This window comes from Mesoplodon bidens (genome assembly GCF_964165515.1).
Source record: "Mesoplodon bidens genome assembly, chromosome: 11".
Taxonomy (NCBI): Eukaryota; Metazoa; Chordata; class Mammalia; order Artiodactyla; family Ziphiidae; genus Mesoplodon; species Mesoplodon bidens.
Window position 1 is genome coordinate 8,758,600 of NC_138167.1, and position 20,028 is coordinate 8,778,627.

Consider the following 20,028-nt stretch of genomic DNA (forward strand, 5'->3'; position numbering starts at 1 on the left):
GGCCCGCGCACTGCAAAAAAAAAAAAAAAAAAAAAAAAAAAATTACAGCATGCTAATCATTTAATAATACAGGCAGACCTCGGAGATATGGCGGGTTCGGTTCCAGACCACTGCAGTAAAGTGAATACGACAAGAAAGCGAGTCTCACGAATCTTTTTGTTTCCCAGTACATATAAAAGTCATGTTTACACTGTACTGTAGTATTAAGTGCAATAGCATTGTCTAAAAAAAGCATATACCTTAATTTTAAAATATTGCTAAAAAATGCTAACCATCATCTGTGCCTTCAGCAATTCGTAGGAGTAACATCAAAGATCATTGATTACAGATCCCCTGAATATAATAATGAAAAAGTTTGAAACATTTCAAGAATTACCAAAATGTGACACAGAGACATGAAGTGAGAAAATGCTGTAGAAAAATGGCACCAATAGACCTGCTTGAGGCAGGGCTGCCATAAACCTTAAATCTGTAAAAAATGCAGCATCTGTGAAGCATGATAAAGTGAAGCACAATGAAATGAGGTATGCCTGTAATTTTAAGTGCTATCTATTATTTCCAATGTTATTCCAAATAAAGCCAAAATTGACTATTGGTCCAGGTTAGATAAGGACTTATAAATAATATTGTTACATGTTAAATTTACTTAGGTTTGGAAAATGCCTAGTTTACTTTTTCTTTGTTTTTTGAAAAAATAGTTAACTAGAACAGACCCAAAGTAGATCTGGCCATTTATCAGAACTTATCATCATCTCCATGCAGGCTAATATTCTGCTAGAATTCTCCCAAAGGAACCTCTTTTGCTCATTGATGGGATAAGGGGGTTTTGTCATTTTAACTTAGAACACATATTTTCATCATTTAATCATTTTGCTGGTGGGAATAAATTTAAAGTTATCCAGCTGGACGTGTCACTTACAAGAACATTACTGAGTACCAAAAGATTTATTCAGATATTTAATTGGAAGGAAATACATCTGGAGTAAGTTTTATTGGAATTCATATAAAAAGGAAAGTAAATCCATTAGAATTAATACCATAAACAGTCGACTTTATCTGGAACCAGAAATATTAATGAATTGGAGCCTAGGAGTCCTAACCCTTTTTCCTTGTAAAAAGCCAGTCATTTTCCAATTGATGTGGCAATTATTCTTTATTGCTTTAGGTAGAGCTTTGTTTTCAGCTAATATTTTAGAGACAGATCCTTCAAATCACCCAGTTTGTTTCTTCCCCCCGCTTCTTTTCGAAGAACAAGCAAAAAGAAAGCGGTAGGAGGCATCTTTGCCTGTCTTCAAAATACTTGAAAAATCCTGCAAAGATGAGCAAATCAGCAGAACCTCGCTGCATAGGAGCTATTAGTAACTACATGAATAAAGAGACATCTAGGGACCTCCCTGGCAGCCCAGTGGTTAAGGCTCCCCACTTCCACTGCAGGGGGCACGGGTTTGATCCCCGGTCCTGGTCGGGGAACTAAGATCCCACATCCCACAGCCAAAAAAAAAAAAAAAAAAAAAAAGAGGCATCTAATGTCCTCCTTAGATGTCAGCATAGATGCCATTGATCAAATAATCAAGCCTCGAGTATCGTTTCCTGCGGAGGGATTCTAAGAGCGTTCTGCCCAAGAGACCCATGCCTATGGCGAGGAACAGAACCCCAAAGAGCACGGTCCCGACCAGGAGCCACTGTTCAAATGCGAGGCCCTGCTGCCTTTCTGGAGCACTGCTCAGGGAGGGCCCACCAGAGCTGGCCTTCCCATCTTCCTGGGAAGCGGCTGTATTTGTAGTGGGAGAATTCACATTTGACAAAGGAAACGTAGCAGGGTTCCGGGCAGCCTCTGTGTTCAAAGTCAAGCTGGAAATGTCTCTAAAGGGCACCGTGTCTGGTGGGCCTTTCGAGTCCATCGATGCCCTAAAGATGGAAGTCGGAACCTCAGTTGTGGTCGTGTTAGTGACCGTGGCTACAGGTGGGGCAGAGGTGGCCCCCTGAGGCTGCGAAGTCACAGAAGGTATCCCTGCAGCGTTGGTGGCAGGGAGAGATGCAGGCTTTGGAGTGGCCAGGATGGTGGGCAGAGCAGCATCTGCCACTGTACTGGGGAACGCTGTCACATTTTCAGGCAGCAGGTGAGCTACTGTTTGTTCTGAGGAAGATGGTGACTTCTCAGAGTGGCCTTTTTCTTTATAAACAGTCCACTGTGGACTCGCCAGATCAATCTTGAGTAGTTTCTCCAAGTGATCTGAGGATCCGGACTTCTGAGAAAATGAATCTCTCCATAAGACCGTGGGCTCTGAATCACCTGTGGGAGGAGGGGGCGTGGGAGTGATGGTGTGTGAAGACCTGCTGCGGAAGAGAGACTCTTCTTGGGTTACCTCCTGGCTTGGCAAATCAGTTCCCGCCAAAGATGGAAAATCTGAAGATGGAAAGAAAATTTTAAAAAGACCTCCATATTTCCATGCGAAGGGAAGTTAACAAGGACAAACGTTATCAGCTTGTTCAGTAAGACCTCAAACTGTTGATTCTTGACATTTCATGGTGCAAAATGGAAAAATACGAATGGCTAAATCAGATCCTGAGGACCCTGCCTCTCCCCCCAGATGCTGTGGTTTATTTCTAGAGTGTTGGCCCAGAGAAGAGAAATGTGCGGAGGAGGATGGGGCAAATGAAGGAAGAGGTGGGAGGGGACCAGCAGAGATGCTAAGAGGAGCTCAGCATGTGCAGCAAGAGGTTTAGGAAGATGGGGACCCTTCAGGGGCCAAGGCCAGGGGAGGCACCTGGGCTGGGATGATGCGGCAGGAAGAGGACTGGCAGAGAAAATGCTGGTGTGAGGCACGAGCTGTGCCAGCTGGGACTGCAGTGACAACCGGGAAGCAAGCAATCCCTAGGGGAGGTATCATGGGGGGGGCATAGCCCACAGGACAATGAGGAGAGGAGACAAAATCCCAGTGACTTGCCTTCCACAAGGAGGAGGAGGAGGAAGCTGGAGGGTCCCTGAAGCCAAGGCAGCAGCACAAAGCTGATGACGTTTTTCAATGAAGAAAATGGGTTTCAGGGACTTCCCTGGTGGTCCAGAAGTTAAGACTGCGTGTTCCCAGTGCAGGGGGCCCAGGTTTGACCCCTGGTCAGGGAACTAGATCCTGCACGCCGCAACTAAGAGCCTGCATTTTTATATTTTTAATATTTATTTATTTATTTGGTTGCATCAAGTCTTGGTTGCGGCACACGGGATCTTCCTTGCGGCATGTGGAATCTTTCGTTGTGGCACACAGGCTTCTTTCTAGCTGTGGCGCATGGGCTCCAGAGCGCATGGGCTCAGTAGCTGTGGCACACGGGCACAGTAGTTGTGGCAGGCGGGCTCAGTAGTTGTGGCACGTGGGCTCTAGAGCACGCGGGCTTAGTTGCCCCGCAGCATATGGGATCTTAGTTCCCTGACCAAGGATCGAACCCACATCCCCTGCATTGGAAGGTGGATTCTTTTTTTTTTTTTTTTTTTTTTTTTTTTGCGGTACGCGGGCCTCTCACTGTTGTGGCCTCTCCCGTTGCGGAGCACAGGCTCCGGACGCGCAGGCTCAGCGGCCATGGCTCACAGGCCCAGCCGCTCCGCGGCATGTGGCATCTTCCCGGACCGGGGCACGAACCCGTGTCCCCTGCATGGGCAGGGGGACTCTCAACCACTGCGCCACCAGGGGAGCCCATGGAAGGTGGATTCTTAACCACTGGACCACCAGGGAAGTCCCAATAAATAAATATTAAAAAAGAAAAGAAAAAAACAACCAGCTTTCAGCACTGTACTCAGGGGAGGAAGGCAATCTGAGAGATTTTCTTTTGACCCTTGAAGATTAAAATTTTAGAGCCAATATGTTAGGTTCTGAGGACCATGGACCAGTATTTGAAATCATTATGGCCACGTGGCTAGCATAAAGAGCAGAAAGTCACACAGTCTCAACTCCTGCTGAGGAGGAACCAGCCTCAGATCCTCCTGCTGTGTGAGAAAGTTTAGAGTTTTGCTCTTTGTCACACATGCTGTTTATCACAGCTCGAACTGAAAAGGCTGGTTAAAGCAATCCGGGGCAGAGAAAGACCACTTGAATTGCTCTGTATCACTCTGCTACTTGGCTAATCATTTCACTTAAATTAGAACGGGAGAAACACAAGGAAGGAAGCAAAGGTGATTCTCCCCTCTTCTTTTTTCCGTCTTCTATTTCAACTCCCCTGAATAACAGTTTCTAAACTAGACCTCACTCTCCGCTCTGCTAACAAATAGATCCAGAGGCAACTTCAGATTTGTGACATCTTTGACTACTCTCTAAGCTTCACACTACTCAGAGGTCCTTTAGAACTGTCACTTATTAATCCATCTAGGACAGGGGTCAGCATATTATGGCCACTTATCTTTATATGGCTTGCGAGCTAAGAATGGTTTCCACATTCTTAAATGATTGAAAAAAATCAAGAAGGATAATATTTTGTAACATGTGAAAGTTATATGAAATTCACATTTCAGTGTCCATAAATAAAGTTTTATTGGCATACAAGCATGCCCATTTGTTTACATATTGTCTATGGCTGCTTCTACTACAAGGAGAGAAGTGAGGAGGTCCGACAGATTGCATACGGCCCACTAAGCCTAACAGACTTGCCTGAAAAGCCTAAAATACTTATTATTTGGCCCTCGACAGAAAAAATTTGTGGACACCTGCTCTAGGACACTCTAAAATAGAATTTAGATGCCTGAAATTCCTCCAACAATGCTGAAGAAAAGAGATTCTGCTGCAGGTGATATCACATTCATAGCCATAGTGTCACCACGAGGTAAACAGCCCCTGTATTTTTAGGTCGTGTCAGATATTTTTAAAGAGAGCAGGACTCATCATATTTCATTTTAAAGTTTAAAAAGAAGGCTAAATAAATGCTCTGTGATATGTGTGAACTCAAAACTTAAAATAAGGCCATTGACAAGAATGACCAAAACAGCAGTTTTCTTTCTCAAGAATACAAGGTCATAAATAAAGCAAAGCTAGGGCTATTCCCACTGCTTGATAAGATTCATCTATTGGCAAAGATCCTAGAACCACACAGGGATCCTCCACACCTGCTCCATTCACCTCACCCACTGATGTTTGCCTTTGGGGTGTGGTGTTTTCTCTCAGTCACCTAGCCATGAGCTACAGAAGGAGCTGGGAAATGTGTCCTCAACCGCTCTTTTGAGTTTCATTTTCAAGTGACTTCACTAGATAAAGAAATTTAGGGACTGACTATTAACTTGGCAACCAGCTGAGCAAATAGACTTTCAATTTATTCTATTTCTGAATTCCCCTGTTCTAGTCCTTGGAGGAATGACAGACCACCAAGCTCCAAAAACAAACAAACAAACAAACATTAAATAACGCCAAGCTGCAATGGTTTTACAGAATGAACAGAGCACACTGTTATCTTTCAAACTTTCAGTCTGTAAATATTAGTCAATTACAGGAAATAGAGTTCATCTGGAAACAAACCACCAAACTTATATCTACTGAATTTCACTCTGACCAGGAAGCAGATATTTATTTTTATGGGGCAATCTCAATCCATCAACACGGGCAGATTCATAAATAGAATTACAAACACAATTTGTAAACATCTGTAGATACAGACAGCCCGCTGCACACCAGGTCCGGGGTTGGTGCCACTTTGCCCCTAGATAGCCACCGGCTCTGGGCTGATGGTGCCCCCTGGTGGCTGACACAGGAACTGTTCGATTCTAATTCCACTTCTTTCACTACCTTCACACTTGCCCTTAAAAGGTTTAGGCACAAGCCAAGTTCCCTTTTCTCCCACTTCCACTGGAGAAAATGGAATCTTTACCACAAACTCCCTCTTTATACATGCATTATAAAATCAGTAACGTGACAGAAGTATTATGAAAGTTATAAAACAAATTCAACAATAATTTCTATCATGTGCCAGCAACTATTAACATTTATGCATACCTTAAAATTAAAATTTTTTTCATGTAATTTAAAAACTGGGTGTTTTTCACCTGAAATTTAGGTGACGTTTTATTTCTACATCTCAAACTTATTTTTTAACATCTGCATTGTATTCCCTCAGGTGGATCCATTATACTTTATACCCAACCATTCCCTAGCATTTGGACATTTAAGCTGTAGAAACTTTTAAACTAATTTCCTTTAAACTAATTCCAAAAGTGCTGTTTTCACTTTTTAAACTAATTACGCGATAAACAGTTTCACAACAGGTTTTTCTTTGGTATAGATTTTTATGGAAGTCGAATGACTAGATTCAATTACCTATAATTTCTTTAATATTCTGCTTTAATTGTGAAATAGCTGATAGACATAGGGAACACACACTGACAGTGGAAGAAAGGACACAATAAGAAGAGGCAGTGAGAAGGGATCAGATAGGCAGGTGTGATGGTCCAACTTCCACCTGATGGGAGCTCTTGAAGGAGAAAAATAAACATTCCAATTAGTGTCTTGAGCCCTGACCTCACTGGAAACTCAGCCTGTGATGTCCATTTTCTGCTGGATACCATCCCCGGGTGTCCAACAGGCTCTGTCATGTTCCAGGTGATGAAAAAAAAAAGAGGACAGGCTTCCCTGATGGCACAGTGGTTGAGAGTCCGCCTGCCGATGCAGGGGACACGGGTTCGTGCCCCAGTCCGGGAAGATCCCACGTGCCGCGGAGCGGCTGGGCCCGTGAGCCATGGCCGCTGAGCCTGCACGTCCGGAGCCTGTGCTGCGCAACGGGAGAGGCCACAACAGTGAGAGGCCCGCGTACCGCAAAAAAAAAAAAAAAAAAAAAAAGGAGGCCAAGCAAGAAGCCATATCCGCACAACCCTGTAGGTCCCGGTGTTTTTAGCCAAGATTATATATAGATGTAAAGGAGGCGAACAGTCAGGGGCAACTGCCCTGGCCAGTGTGAAGCCCAGAAGGGGCAGGGAGACGACAAGATACTTTCCACCCAAGGTAAGATCCTGGCTGCTCTGAGAGGCCTAATTTGTTCTGTGCCGTAGTCTTTTTAAAAAATTATTCTTTTTAACAACTGTGGTAAAATATACTACATACAGTGTACCACTTTAACCCGTTTTTATTTTGCGGTACGCGGGCCTCTCACTGCTGTGGCCTCTCCCGTTGTGGAGCACAGGCTCCGGACGCGCAGGCTCAGCAGCCATGGCTCACGGGCCCAGCCGCTCCGTGGCATGTGGGATCTTCCCGGACCGGGGCACAAACCCCTGTCCCCTGCATCGGCAGGCAGACTCTCAACCACTGCGCCACCAGGGAAGCCCCTTTAACCTGTTTTTAAGAGTATAGTTCCGTGGCATTGAGTTTGTGCAACCCTCACCATCAACCATCTCCAGAATTTTTCATCAGGCAAAAGTGAAACTTTGTACCTTATCTGCCAATCTTTTTAGACTTGGGCTTCTACCACTGTGTAGGAAGAATTTACACAAGCAATCTGTGCTTTACGCTCCTGTTTAAGGGAATGTTTGACACATCAGGTGTTCCTGCTTCATGAACGAAACTCAGACACAGCCTCACTCAGGGGACAAAGCAGAGTCAGTGTCCGGATGCCCCGGGCAGCATCATTCCCCAGAGAACCCTGATTGCACTCTCCCTCCCAACCGCAAATCCACTTCCCCGGCTCAGTAGACGGCACTGCCATCCATCCAGATGCTCAAGCCCAGGACTAGGACTCAGCTTCACTCTTCTCTTTTCCTCATTCCCCACATCCACACCACCAGCAAGCCCTGTCAACGCTGTCACTGAAATGGCTCGTGTGTTTATTTCCCTCCATCTCTTCCACCGTCTCCCTGGTCCCCAAGGCCACAGCCTTTCACTCGGATCTCATCCCAGCCTCCTACCCAGTCTTCCCACATGCCCTCTTGCTGCTGCGTCATTGTCCATTCCCAATAGAGCAGTCACAGTGAGCTTTGAGAAATCACCTTTAGAACAGCTCGTTATACATGCCTGCTGAAAACCTTCCAATGTCTTTCCATCATGCACCGAAAATAAAAACTCCCTACCCCTACAGAGCTTGATGGGATGGCCCCACTTTCCTTCCTTCTTGCATAGCACTCCTTCCATGGTTCACCTGTGAGTCAGCTGCTGAGATTGGAGTGTTTGAACAAACACTCCCAAACCATTCTGCCTTAGGATATTAGAATAGGCTGTTTCCTCTGCCTGGAAGGTCTTTCTACAATCTTCTCACATCCGGCTCCTCCGTCTTCAGATCTCAGCTTAGGGGTTACATCTTCACAGACACTTCCCCTGATCACCTAATACAGCCAGTCCACTCAGTGACTATCTTTTTTTTTTTTTTTTGGCTGTGCTGTGTGGCATGCGGGATTTTAGTTCCCCGAACAGGGATCGAACCTGCACCCCCTGCAATGGGAGCGAGGAGTCTTAACCACTGGACTGCCAGAGAAGTCCCTCTGTGATTATCTATTTTGTTGTCTTAGCTCAATTATCTGCATAGCTCTTATGACTGTTTTTTTTAATGGGAATTTTATGTTTTAATTTTCTCTGCTTTGAAAATATATTATTATATAAAGGCCATGTTTCATTTTATTATGATCACTGTTATTTTTTTTATTTAAAATTTTTTATTGAAGTATAGTTGATTTACAATGCTGTGTTAATTTCTGCTGTACAGCAAAGTGATTCAGCTTATATATATACTTTTTTTTTAAGGGTAACCACCTTTTTTTAAAAATAACTTTATTTTATTTATTTATTTATTTTTGGCTGTGTTGGGTCTTTGTTGCTGCCCACGGGCTTTCCCTAGTTGCGGTGGGGGGGTGGCTACTCTTCGCTGTGGTGCGCAGGCTTCTCATTGCAGTGGCTTCTTGTTGCGGAGCACGGGCTCTATGCGCACGGGCTTCAGTAGCTGTGGCACGGAGGTTCAGTAGTTGTGGCTCACAGGATCTAGAGCGCAGGCTCAGCAGTTGTGGCGCACGGGCTTAGTTGCTCCGCAGCATGTGGGATCCTGCCCGACCAGGTCTCGAACCCGTGTCCGCTGCATTGGCAGGCGGATTCTTAACCCCTGCGCCACCAGGGAAGTCCTACATTCTTTCTTTTATATTCTTTTCCATTACGGTTTTTCATAGGATTTTTTTTTTTTTTGGCTGCAGTGGGTCTTCGTTGCTGCATGCCGACTTCCTCTAGTTGCGGCGAGTCGGGGCTACTCTCCGTTGCGGTGCGCGGGCTCCTCATTGCAGTGGCTTCTCTTGTTACGGAGCATGGGCGCTAGGCGCGTGGGCTCAGTAGTTGTGGCGCATGGGCTTAGTTGCTCCGCGGCATGTGGGATCTTCCCGGACCAGGGCTCGAATCCGTGTCCCCTGCATTGGCAGGCAGATTCTTAACCACTGTGCCACCAGGGAAGCCCTTTCATAGGATACTGAATATAGTTTCCTGTGCTATACACTAGGACCTTGCTGTTTATCCATTCTATATATAAAAGCTTACATTTGCTGTTTATCCATTCTATATATAAAAGCTTACATCTGCTAACCCCAGCCTCCCACACTCCATTCTTCCTCAACCTCTTACCCCTGGGCAACCACAAGTCCGTTCTCTATGTCTGTTCTCTATGTCCATGGTGACTATTTTTCTTGATTATTTATTTATTAAGGTTATTGTCTCTCTCTCCTAAAATATTAGTTCCATAAATGAGAACCTTGTTTTTCATGTTTAGTGTCGTATCTTTCTATCCTTAAGGCATAAAAAGTGCTTGACACATAGGAGATGCTAAATAAAATTTGTTTCTTATTTAATAAATGCAGGGAATATTATTAATACCTAAGCGTGTAAGGACAAAAACTTTATAAAACTGAAATAAAAGTAAACTTCATACTTGAAAGCATTTCATCCTGAAAAATTAGCTAGCCAAAATCTCACCAAGGCATATCCAAATAATTATATTATTTTTACTTGTTTATTTTCTGTATTCTGAGCAAATATGTAATTTCCGAATGTGGAGACTCTATTTCCAATGCCTTGCACAGAATTTGGCATGTAGCTTTTTCTCAAAAACTTCTTAAATGAGCTTCCTTCCAGGTCTGGATAATAAAATCCAGTGAGTTTGATTTCAGAGAATGTGATTACAAAATAATTGGAACCTAATGACAAATGTACCGGAATTTTATATACTGTATTTACATCGTCTTAACCCTTTCAAAGCAGTCACCCCTGGAGACCTACAGACTTATTCCAGTGTTGCTGACATGGTTCTAAAGACGTGTTTCAAAATGTTTACATGAAAGATCTGTGTGCCTTTTACCTTAAGAAGGTAAAAACAAAAACAAAACAAAATACTATCATTCATATGTATAAAATACTTTAACTGGAAAAAAGAAAGATGTTTGGTTGAATCAACTGAATTTTAAATCATGAGATTTTTTCTGATGTGCCTCTACATTTGTGATCCCTTTTGGCAGTTCTTCTTAAACTCTTGCAGAAAACCTTTCTACATGAATCCTATCCTTAAAAGACAAAGAACAATGTTTTTCTTACCTCTAATTATCCTGTAACTCATAAGTCCCTTTGCTGGTTTCAGGGGACAGGCTTCCTCACTGGGACAGAAAAACAGGTAGCAGTTGGGTAGTTTAGTTGTTTTTCGAGTGTCGAAGATCATCAAGTTACATGCTTTGTCCCCTGCAATGAAAGGTTTCATAAGCATTATTCTGAAATAGGATCTTCCAAAGAATACCGCGAGCAGGAAAACATTTATTCTGGTGGCCAACACAAAAGCCTTTGTTCATTGCCCGCTGGCCGCTGAGTCATTTCCTTTTCCTTAGTTTAGGCACTGAAAGCAATTTTTAAAGACCTTGGGTTTAAAAATCAGAATGAAGGTAATTTTGGTGAAACATTTTTAATAGTACATTTCATTCTTTAGAAAGAAGCCTTCCATTTGCTAAAATATTTATCAAAACATACATAGAAATACTGAGTCTACAACTCACTACTGAGTCTGACCTCAGGAAATGGATCTAACCCTAATGACTGTACGTACCTCTTGCATCCTGAAGGCATCTTAGATGCCTACGAAGCCATTAGTCTGGTTTTCTTGGTGTGGGGCGAGGGGAGGGTGGTGGGCACGGAGGGTCAGTAAATTCAGCCTTATACATATCATGCCTCCTTCCACAGTGGAGCTGCATAGCATATGGAATGCCAAGTCTATTTTTTACTTTTATCAGTACCATTCTTCTTTTGGTTCTTCAAATTTCTGCTCTTATCATTTTTGTTTGTCTCCCAATCAGGCAGTGGTCAGGGATCACCCTTGACTCTCCCAGTGGGAAATAAGACTGAGTTCGTTTCTGCAGGGGTTTTAACCTATCATGTCTCCATTATCCAGGTAACAAGAAAGGTACTCTGGTTACTTTGGCTTTTCCTTTTCCCACGATGTGATAATTCTACAAACCATTTTTGGGAGCACTTAGGTAGAGGGGAGGATCCATAGGGTCCAAGTTGTACACAAAATTTTGTGTCCTTTGTATTTGTGGGCATTTTTCTAGAGTCTGTGGCTATAGGCAAATTATCAAAGTGCTTTTTTGGAACCCTAAACGGTCAAAAACCAACGCTCAGTAAAAGAGGGAAAAGTCTGAGATCCATTAACTGAGACCCACGGGTACCTCTGCTTACAGTAAAGCAGTAACAGTACTTTTGCTTGTAGAATAAAGCCACAAACCCTCATTTCTTACTAAACACCTATCACGGAACTGAAGAGAAATGCAAGGTTTCCTATGTTGCCAGGATACGCCCACATGGCATTCAGTCCTATTTGCAGGTGATGTTTCTATTCCACATGTATGTTTATATCAACATTTAAAGAAAAACTAGAAATTTAAATGAGATCTCTATGACTTCCATAAATTACCTCTCTATGAAGAGTGTCCAAAAGCACACAGCTCAATTTGAGAAGATCATTGAAGTATTTGTTTCCTCCTGACAGCAAATACCTGGTGTCATTTCTACCCAAATTCTCTAGTTCTCTGATTCTCTAACACCAACGGGGTGTCTTACAATTCAATTTGATTCTAATACTAACTGCCTGGAGTGAGTGTCAGACCCCACCGGTCTAGGGCTCAGTCCCATCAGATTATCCCCACTCAAACGCCAGTCACAGTATCAGGTCCCCAGGTCACTCACACATACGGCAAACTTGGCTATCACCCCCCCACCCCAGGTTCAATAACTTGCTCGAACTACTCGCAGAACTCAGGAAAATGCAATACTTACCGTTATAATTTATTACAAAGGATGCAAATGAACAGCCACATGAAGAGGTACATAGGGTGAGGTCTGGAAGGGTCCCAAGTGCAAGAGCCTCTGTCCCTGTGGAGTTGGGGTGCCTCCTGGCACATGGATGTGTTCACCAACTTGGAAGCTCCCTGAACCCATTGTTTAGGGGTTTTCATGGAAGTTTTATTACGTAGGCATAATTGATTAAGTCATTGGTCATTGGCGACTGAATTCAATCTCCACCCCCTTTCCCCCTACCTGGAGGTGGGTGGAGGAGACTGAAAGTTCCAAGCTTCTAAGCAAAGCTTGGTCTTTCTGGCAACTAGCAGCTATCCTGGCGCGATCGAGGGTCCTACCGTAAGCTCAGGTATGACTGAATGGGGCTCATTATGAATAACAGAAGAAGCTCCTATGCTCAGAAAATTCCCAGGGTTTTAGGACCTCTGTGCCAGGAATCAGGGACAAAGACTATAAATAAATATAAATACGCAAAAGTCTGTGTCCTTCAATTTCATGTCCATGTGTATTTATCTTATTATACCACAATCATTATAGGATGAAACGGAAATAAAGATCTAAGAGAAAACATATGATTTAGTCAGCTGATAAATCAAGTAAGGATCACGAGTCCAGTGTTCACTTAGCTCTTCTAGGGTCCTTGATGACAAGGTCTTTTCCATCTTATTCACTGTTATCTCCAGCACCTACCGAGGCATTAGGTGCTCAATAAACTTATGTGTATTTTTTGTTTGTTTATTAGATATATACTTCTGTTTTCAGGTCATAGGTTTGGAGCCTGAAATATGCAAGGGCATGGTTCAAACCTGTGGAGCTCGGTTTCCTTCTGTGTCATGGAATGGGTCATCCTAAACCCCTTCCCATGCCTCTTAGATTCCTAGAAGCTGGAATTAGTGGCCAGTGGCTTCCTGACTCACCTGTGCCACCAGCTCCAGGGAAAGGAGATAAAATGGAAATTTTGTGCTTCTACTTAAAACTCAAATGCTGATTCTCCTATGGGATGACTTTAGAATTTTACTTTTTGTCTCAACTCCCTTTCTGTTTAAAAGTTCTTTCTAATATCACACTGTATTCCAATATTCCATGATGATGGAAGCCAAGCATTTAAATAGGACTTTTGTTTTCAACATCTCAGATGCCTGTTAGAACACAACACCAGTGGTTTTCAACCCTTTTTCTACACACATATCTGAGTGATATATATACACTCATGAGTAACTTTGGCTCAGCTTAGGGGAGGGGAGAGCACACCATGGAACATTCCCTAGTGATTTTGCCATCCACTTTTCTACCCCATTGAGAATCACTAGTACAAACCATTCAGTCTCATCAACCAGCTACTTACATCACAAAACACATAGAATAAAGAGTTGCCAAGGCATTATTACTTACCTGATATGTTTTTTGTTGAGCAGCAAGAATTAACGCAGTCTTCTTGAGTTAATGTGTGTATGGGCTCATTGCCTCTGATTCCCTTGGAAAGGGATGACTGGATGTCAATGACCATATCTTCTAGACTCTTGATGGAGCAGTTCTGACTGGTGGACAGCCTTAGTGTCAGGAAACAAATTATTACACGAGTGTAAGTCAAGCTCCATCCCTCCCGGAAGAACATTTTAAATTTCAGTTTAGTCTTGGTCTCCAAAGGTCAGATAACTCTCCCTCTGGCCTGAGTTTGCTTCAAGAAGATTGGACAGATGATGGAATTTCTCTCTAGCACAAAAATAGAAAATCATCAATGAGTTTTGTTTCTTTGAACAAACCTAGAGAAGATACATTTCATTACCTTCAAGTCAATGTAAACAACTCACAATTCATAGAAGGACAGGAATAAACAAGTATTTTTTATTTGTTTCACTTTTAATAGATTTGAGACCTTTCATTAAAAACTTGGCAAAAAGCGATGGGCCTCCCTGGTGGCGCAGTGGTTGAGAGTCTGCCTGCCGATGCAGGGGATACGGGTTCGTGCCCCGGTCCGGGAGGATCCCATATGCCGCGGAGCGGCTGGGCCCGTGAGCCATGGCCGCTGAGCCTGCGCATCCGGAGCCTGTGCTCCGCAACGGGAGAGGCCACAACAGTGAGAGGCCCGCATACCGCAAAAAAAAAAAAAAAAAAAAAAAAAAAAAACTTGGCAAAAAGCTAGTAAGCACACACACATACACTCTCCCATCAATGCTTAAAATCTGACAAGTATCTATGAAAGAAGAGGCAGTCTGCTTTTCAGTTCTAGAATCCTTCCTCTTCTTGCCTCTCCTAAGCAGGAGGGGAAAGGACACAAAATCTGTGGTCATTGATGAAGCAGTGATCATCGCTTTGGACATATTTTCTTTCTCAGTAATAACAATTAGCATTTTTAAATCACCTACTGAGTGGTAGGCAATGCGCTAAGAAAATTACATACACTGTCCTTCTAGGAATTAGCCCATCAACAGGGGGAATATTCTGGCTCAGCTGAAGGAAACTGTAGGGGCAAGTGTTCTTTTTGACATCCCTAAAAACACAAAAGTCACAATACATATAATGCCATTGGTGAGCTGGTTCTTCCAGAAAAAAAAATGTGGAACTGGCGAGGCTATACCAGAAAATATCCTCATTTCCAGAATACAAATTGTTCACTAAATGACAGCCTAGATCAGAATTACCGCTTCTTTAATTTTTTTTTTTTTTTTTTTGGTTATGAACCCTTTGGTACTCTCGTGATGCTTAGGCTCTCTTCTGACATGTTTTAAAATACATAAAAGACATGTTGTTAAATGTATAAAATGAAATATATAGGATTACAAAGGAAGATAGTTATATTGAAATATAATTACTGAAATCTTTTTAAAATGTGCCTATAAGACTCTGATGAAAGATATCAAAGAAGATCTAAATAAATGGAGAGATATTCCATGTTCCTCAATAGGACTACTCAATATTGCTAAGATGTCAGTTCTTCCCAACTTGATCTACAGATTCAGTGCAATTCCAATCAAAATCTCAGCAAGTTATTTTATAGACCTCAACAAACCAATTTTAAAGTTTACATGGAAATGCAAAAAGGCCCAGAATAGTCAACACAATACTGAAGAAGAACAAAGCTGGAGGACTGACACTACCTGACTTCAATACTTACCAGAAAGCACTGCTAATCAAGACAATGTAGTACTGGCAAAAGAACAGACAAAGAGATCAATGGAACAGAATAAGGAGCCCAGAAATAGACCCACACAAATACAGCCAACTTATCTTTGACAAAGGAGCAATGGCAATTCAATGGAGAAAGGATGTTCTTCTCAAAAATGGTGCTGGACGATTGGATATCCACATGCAAAAAAAAAATCTAGACACTGACCTTACATCTTTCACAAAAATTAACTCATAATGGATCATAGACCTAAATGTAAAATGCAAAACTATAAAACTCCTATGTAACACAGAATAAAGTCTCTGTGACCTTAGATTAGGTGAGTTTCTAGATAACAACACCAAAAGCACAATCCATGAAAGAAAAAATTGATAGGTTGGATTCCATTAAAATTAAAAACTTCTGCTCTGTGCAAGACACTGTTAAGAGAATGAAAAACTAAGCCACAGACTGGGAGAAGGTATTTGCAAAACACATATTTGATAAATAACTGGTAGCTAAAATATACAAAGAACTTTTAAAACTTACCAAAAAGAAAACAAACAACCCAATTTAAAGTGAGCAAAAGACCTGAACAGATACCTCACCAAAGAAACATATGAAAAGGTGCTCAATATCATTGTCATTAGGAAATTGCAAATTAAAACAACAATGAGATGCCACTACACACCTATCAGAATGGCTAAAATCCAAAAAACTGACAATGCTAAATCCTGACAAAAACCTGCATACAACTATTTATAGCAGTTTATTCATAATTGCCAAAAAACTGGAAGCAACTAAGATGTCCCTCAATAGGTGAAGGGATAAACAAACTGGTATATCCACACAATCGAATATTTTTCAGCAGTAAAAAGAAATGAGCTGGGCTTCCCTGGTGGCACAGTGGTTGAGAGTCTGCCTGCCGATGCAGGGAACACGGGTTCGAGCCCTGGTCTGGGAAGATCCCACATGCCGCGGAGCAACTAGGCCCGTGAGCCACAATTACTGAGCCTGCGCGTCTGGAGCCTGTGCTCCGCAACAAGAGAGGCCGTGACAGTGAGAGGCCCGCGCACCGCGATGAAGAGTGGCCCCCGCTTGCCACAACTAGAGAAAGCCCTCGCACAGAAACGAAGACCCGACACAGCCAAAAATAAATAAATAAATTTATTAAGGAAAAAAAAAAGAAATGAGCTATCAAGCCACAAAAAGAGTAACCTTAATTGCATATCGCTAAGTGAAAGAAGCCAGTGTGAAAGGTATGATTCCAACTCTATGACATTCTGGAAAAGGCAAAACCACATCGACAGTAAAACATCAGTGGTTGTCTGCAGGAAAGGGAAGGGCTGAATAGGTGGAGCACAGGGGATTTTTAGGACAGTGGAACTATTCTATATGATGCTGTAATGATGTATATGTCATTACATTTGTCAAAACCTATAGGGCTGTAGACATAAGAGTGCATCCTAATATAAATAGGTAGACTTTGGTTAGTAAAAAGAAAAAAAAATCAAAACAGTTTTTTAAAAAAACAGTATATGGTAATACAGCACAAGTCTAATACCTTCTTTGCTATCTGTTATGTCCAACTTTCTAAAACAGTAAAATGAAAATAACATTTATGGTTCTCTATGCTAAGCACTTTACATATATTATGTCATTTAATCCTTACAAGAATCCTATAAGCGAGATCCCATTACCTCCATTTTCAGCTAAAATAAAAACAACTGTGTGATAAATAACAGATGGTAGGTCTAATCGTTGCCATAATTTTGAAGTAGTGTTGAATGTAATGATTTTGAGATATACACAGTAGGTAACATGACATGGAAATATCTATGATTTCTACCGGTGGTAAATCAGAGCTACCCTACCACTAATACTACTGCGGCTTTTGCCTACATGCCTCTTAAAGGAAATACTACACTGCATTTAGAGGTTAGCAAAATAAACTTTTCCACCCAAGTTCACAGACTTTCTGAATACTGTCCATGGACTCCCCAGGTTAAGAATCCTGGCACAAGTTACTTTTTACGCTACCACACTTTGCAAGTCACTGGAGAAAACAAAACAGGAACAAAAAAAGAAAAACCAGGCCAACACTTCACTTTGAATGGATTCTAAGAATCTCTCCTCAAGCTGCTGCAAAGAAACCTGAACTGTGCCAGGGGATGCAGGGCAGGAGCTGTGCTTTCAGTACCAGCATCTTGATTGCTCCTGGATCACAAGCAATACTAAAGAGCTTATCTCACGAATGATACCAAACAATGATTAGGTAAATTAATTCTTCTAATACATTATTATTTAGGCCTTAAAGGTCCAAAGATGAATAGATTTTTAAAACGTGGCAAATATATTAAATGGAATATTATTCAGCTACAAAAAGGAATGAAATTCTCATACATGCTACAATCTTGAAATCATTATGCTAAGTGAAATAAACTGGATACAAGAGAACAAATATCGTATGATTGCACTTATATAAAGTATCTAGAATAGGTAAATTCACAGAGATAAAAAGTAGAATTGAAGTTACTAGAAGTTGGTAGAGGAGGGAATGGGGAGTTACTGTAGAATGGGTACAGAGTTTTCCTATCGGGGATGCCACAAATGTCCTGAAAATGGACAGTAGTGATGGTTACCCAATCATGTGAACGTACTTAATGCCACTAAATTGTACACTTAAAATGATCAAAGTAATACATTTTGTTACAGTATGTCTATTTTACCACAATAAAGAGATCAAAACAAGCTTACAATTTAAAAAAAAAAGGTTCACAGTGAAGTTGAATCCTGTTGAGATAGAGTGGGAAAAGGATACAAGTGGGAAGGAGACGATGCACCTGAGCTTTCATGCCTGCTGACTAGAGTTATCGGCTCGTACCTGCAATCAGTCAAATAGTGGAAATCATTTTTCTCACAGCATAATCTAACTTAATTTATCGAGGGGTTTATAACTGTGTATAAACACACTCTACCGAGTATTAGACAGTTAGCGGGTTCGATAAATACAGGATACAAATCATACAAGAAAAAAATGGGAAATCTGCTCTTTCTTTGAGGAAAGGTACATGGCTCACTAAACCATGCTTCTGACCCTGCTGCTGGTTTGCCTAAAGACCCTCTCCGGGATACGGGGGCCACCAGCATCCGGCTCAGCCAGTTCTCCGAGCTCCCGGAGGGGCGGAGGACGCTCGCCCCGGGAAAGGGCGGCGGGCGCCGCTGCCCCCGCAGGTGGCGATACTGCCCGCGGGGGCTGGAGGGGAGGATGGAGAGCCTTTACCTGGAGACCGGAGGACCGGGCGCTGCTGCCCTCCCGGTGCAGGGCAGCCCCGCGCGCTCGGGGAAGCAGCGGCGGATCCGCGAGGGGCTCGGTGAGGACGCCTGGGAGGCTCCGCAGCTCCCGCCCAGCCCTGGGTTTGTGCTTCACGAGTTCCTGCTTCCGTTGCGGCGGCCGAAAGTTTGCCGGAGGTGGAAGGGCACGTTCCCGCCCTGCAACCCGGAGCTGCTTCCCAGCAACCTGGAGCAGGCCCCCTGGGCACCGGGGAGAGCCGGGAGCCCCTCCCCGGGTCCCCCGGCTCCCCACTCACCCACCCCCGTCCCCGCCCCGCGTAGCCACTGTGCGCGCTGCCAGGGCGGGGGCGCCACCCTCGTGGGTGCCTGAGGGTCTGCAGCTGCGCCTTCTCGCTTCCTGGAGACCAGAGAACAGGCAAATACCCACGATGAAAGTCAAACAGTACACAGATGTACACTGTACAGGCGTACCTCCGTTTGCACTTAGCAGAGACTGCTTTTTCTTTCTTTCTTTTCAACAAATTTAAGGTTTGTGGCAATCCTGCCTGCAGCAAGTCTATTGGTACTCATTTGAGAGGCAGAAGTGAGTGGTGGCATGAAGCGAGATCTTAATTCCCTGCCCAGGAATTGAACCTGGGCAGCCTGGATGAAAACTAGGAAGCCTAGCCATCACACCCCCTGGCTCTTGCCCCCAGTGAAAAATGCATTTCTCATGGAGGCAAAAACTGTAAAAACAGGTACAAAGTTTATTATTGGAGACACAGCACAAGTGGGAGAGCAGACAGAAACATTTGTTTAGTTGAGGGAGAGGCAAGGCAGAGATGCACACCCGGAGAGGAAGGGTGGGGGCGCCCTCCCTAGTGAGGAGAAGCACGATAAAGAGGCCGTTAGGTCATTTATACAGGGCAGTTCTTCCAGGTCTTTGTTTACCTTTGGCCAATTATCTGGTTTCTTTTTCCACCTGCCCTGCCCTAAGACCCTCCCCAACACGCATGCGCAACTTTTCCCAAGCTAGATTACAGCCCAGAGGTCTATGGGACGGCCTTAGCATCACATATTATGGGGTGGCGCCCCCTCCTTTTTCACCCCCAAGGAGCCTTTCTGTGCACGTGCAATGTTTCCCTTGCCCCAAGGATGGGAGATGTACGACCTCTTGATCTTTTCACAGGGTTTAGTCCCCCTCTGTCCCTGCCATAAAAATGTCCAATGTCCGGTTATTTACTCTATTTCTGTTGCTGGTTTTTACATTGAGGTGCAGATCTCGAAATATAGACAGGAGTCCGGTCATAAATATGTAGTCCTGGAGCCCGTTTGTCTCTTGCTTCAGGAAACGTAAACAGGGGGTTGGTAATGAATGTCCGGCCTGGA

The 20,028-nt window shown here is 43.2% G+C and overlaps 1 protein-coding gene across 1 annotated transcript; it reads right to left on the reverse strand.

The window, feature by feature from the left end:
• Positions 1-1,134: 1,134 nt before the first annotated feature.
• Positions 1,135-18,932, reverse strand: MANSC1 (MANSC domain containing 1). The gene is made up of 4 exons (XM_081249180.1): positions 18,650-18,932; positions 13,653-13,973; positions 10,515-10,655; positions 1,135-2,407 (listed from the first exon to the last, which is right to left on the reverse strand). Exons 2-4 carry the CDS (start codon positions 13,873-13,875, stop codon positions 1,536-1,538), a joined length of 1,236 nt encoding a protein of 411 aa, XP_081105306.1. The 5' UTR covers positions 13,876-13,973; positions 18,650-18,932; the 3' UTR covers positions 1,135-1,535.
• Between the last annotated feature and the right edge of the window lie 1,096 nt (positions 18,933-20,028).

What these genes read in the sequence shown, in the direction of transcription:
- MANSC1 (XM_081249180.1), bottom strand. Translation starts at nt 13,875, where the DNA reads ATGTTCTTCCGGGAGGGATGGAGCTTGACTTACACTCGTGTAATAATT. An exon ending in CTCAACAAAAAACATATCAG is followed by an intron (nt 10,656 to 13,652) that starts GTAAGTAATAAT and finishes CTTTCATTGCAG; the next exon opens with GGGACAAAGCATGTAACTTG. An exon ending in GAGTTACAGGATAATTAGAG is followed by an intron (nt 2,408 to 10,514) that starts GTAAGAAAAACA and finishes TTCCATCTTCAG; the next exon opens with ATTTTCCATCTTTGGCGGGA.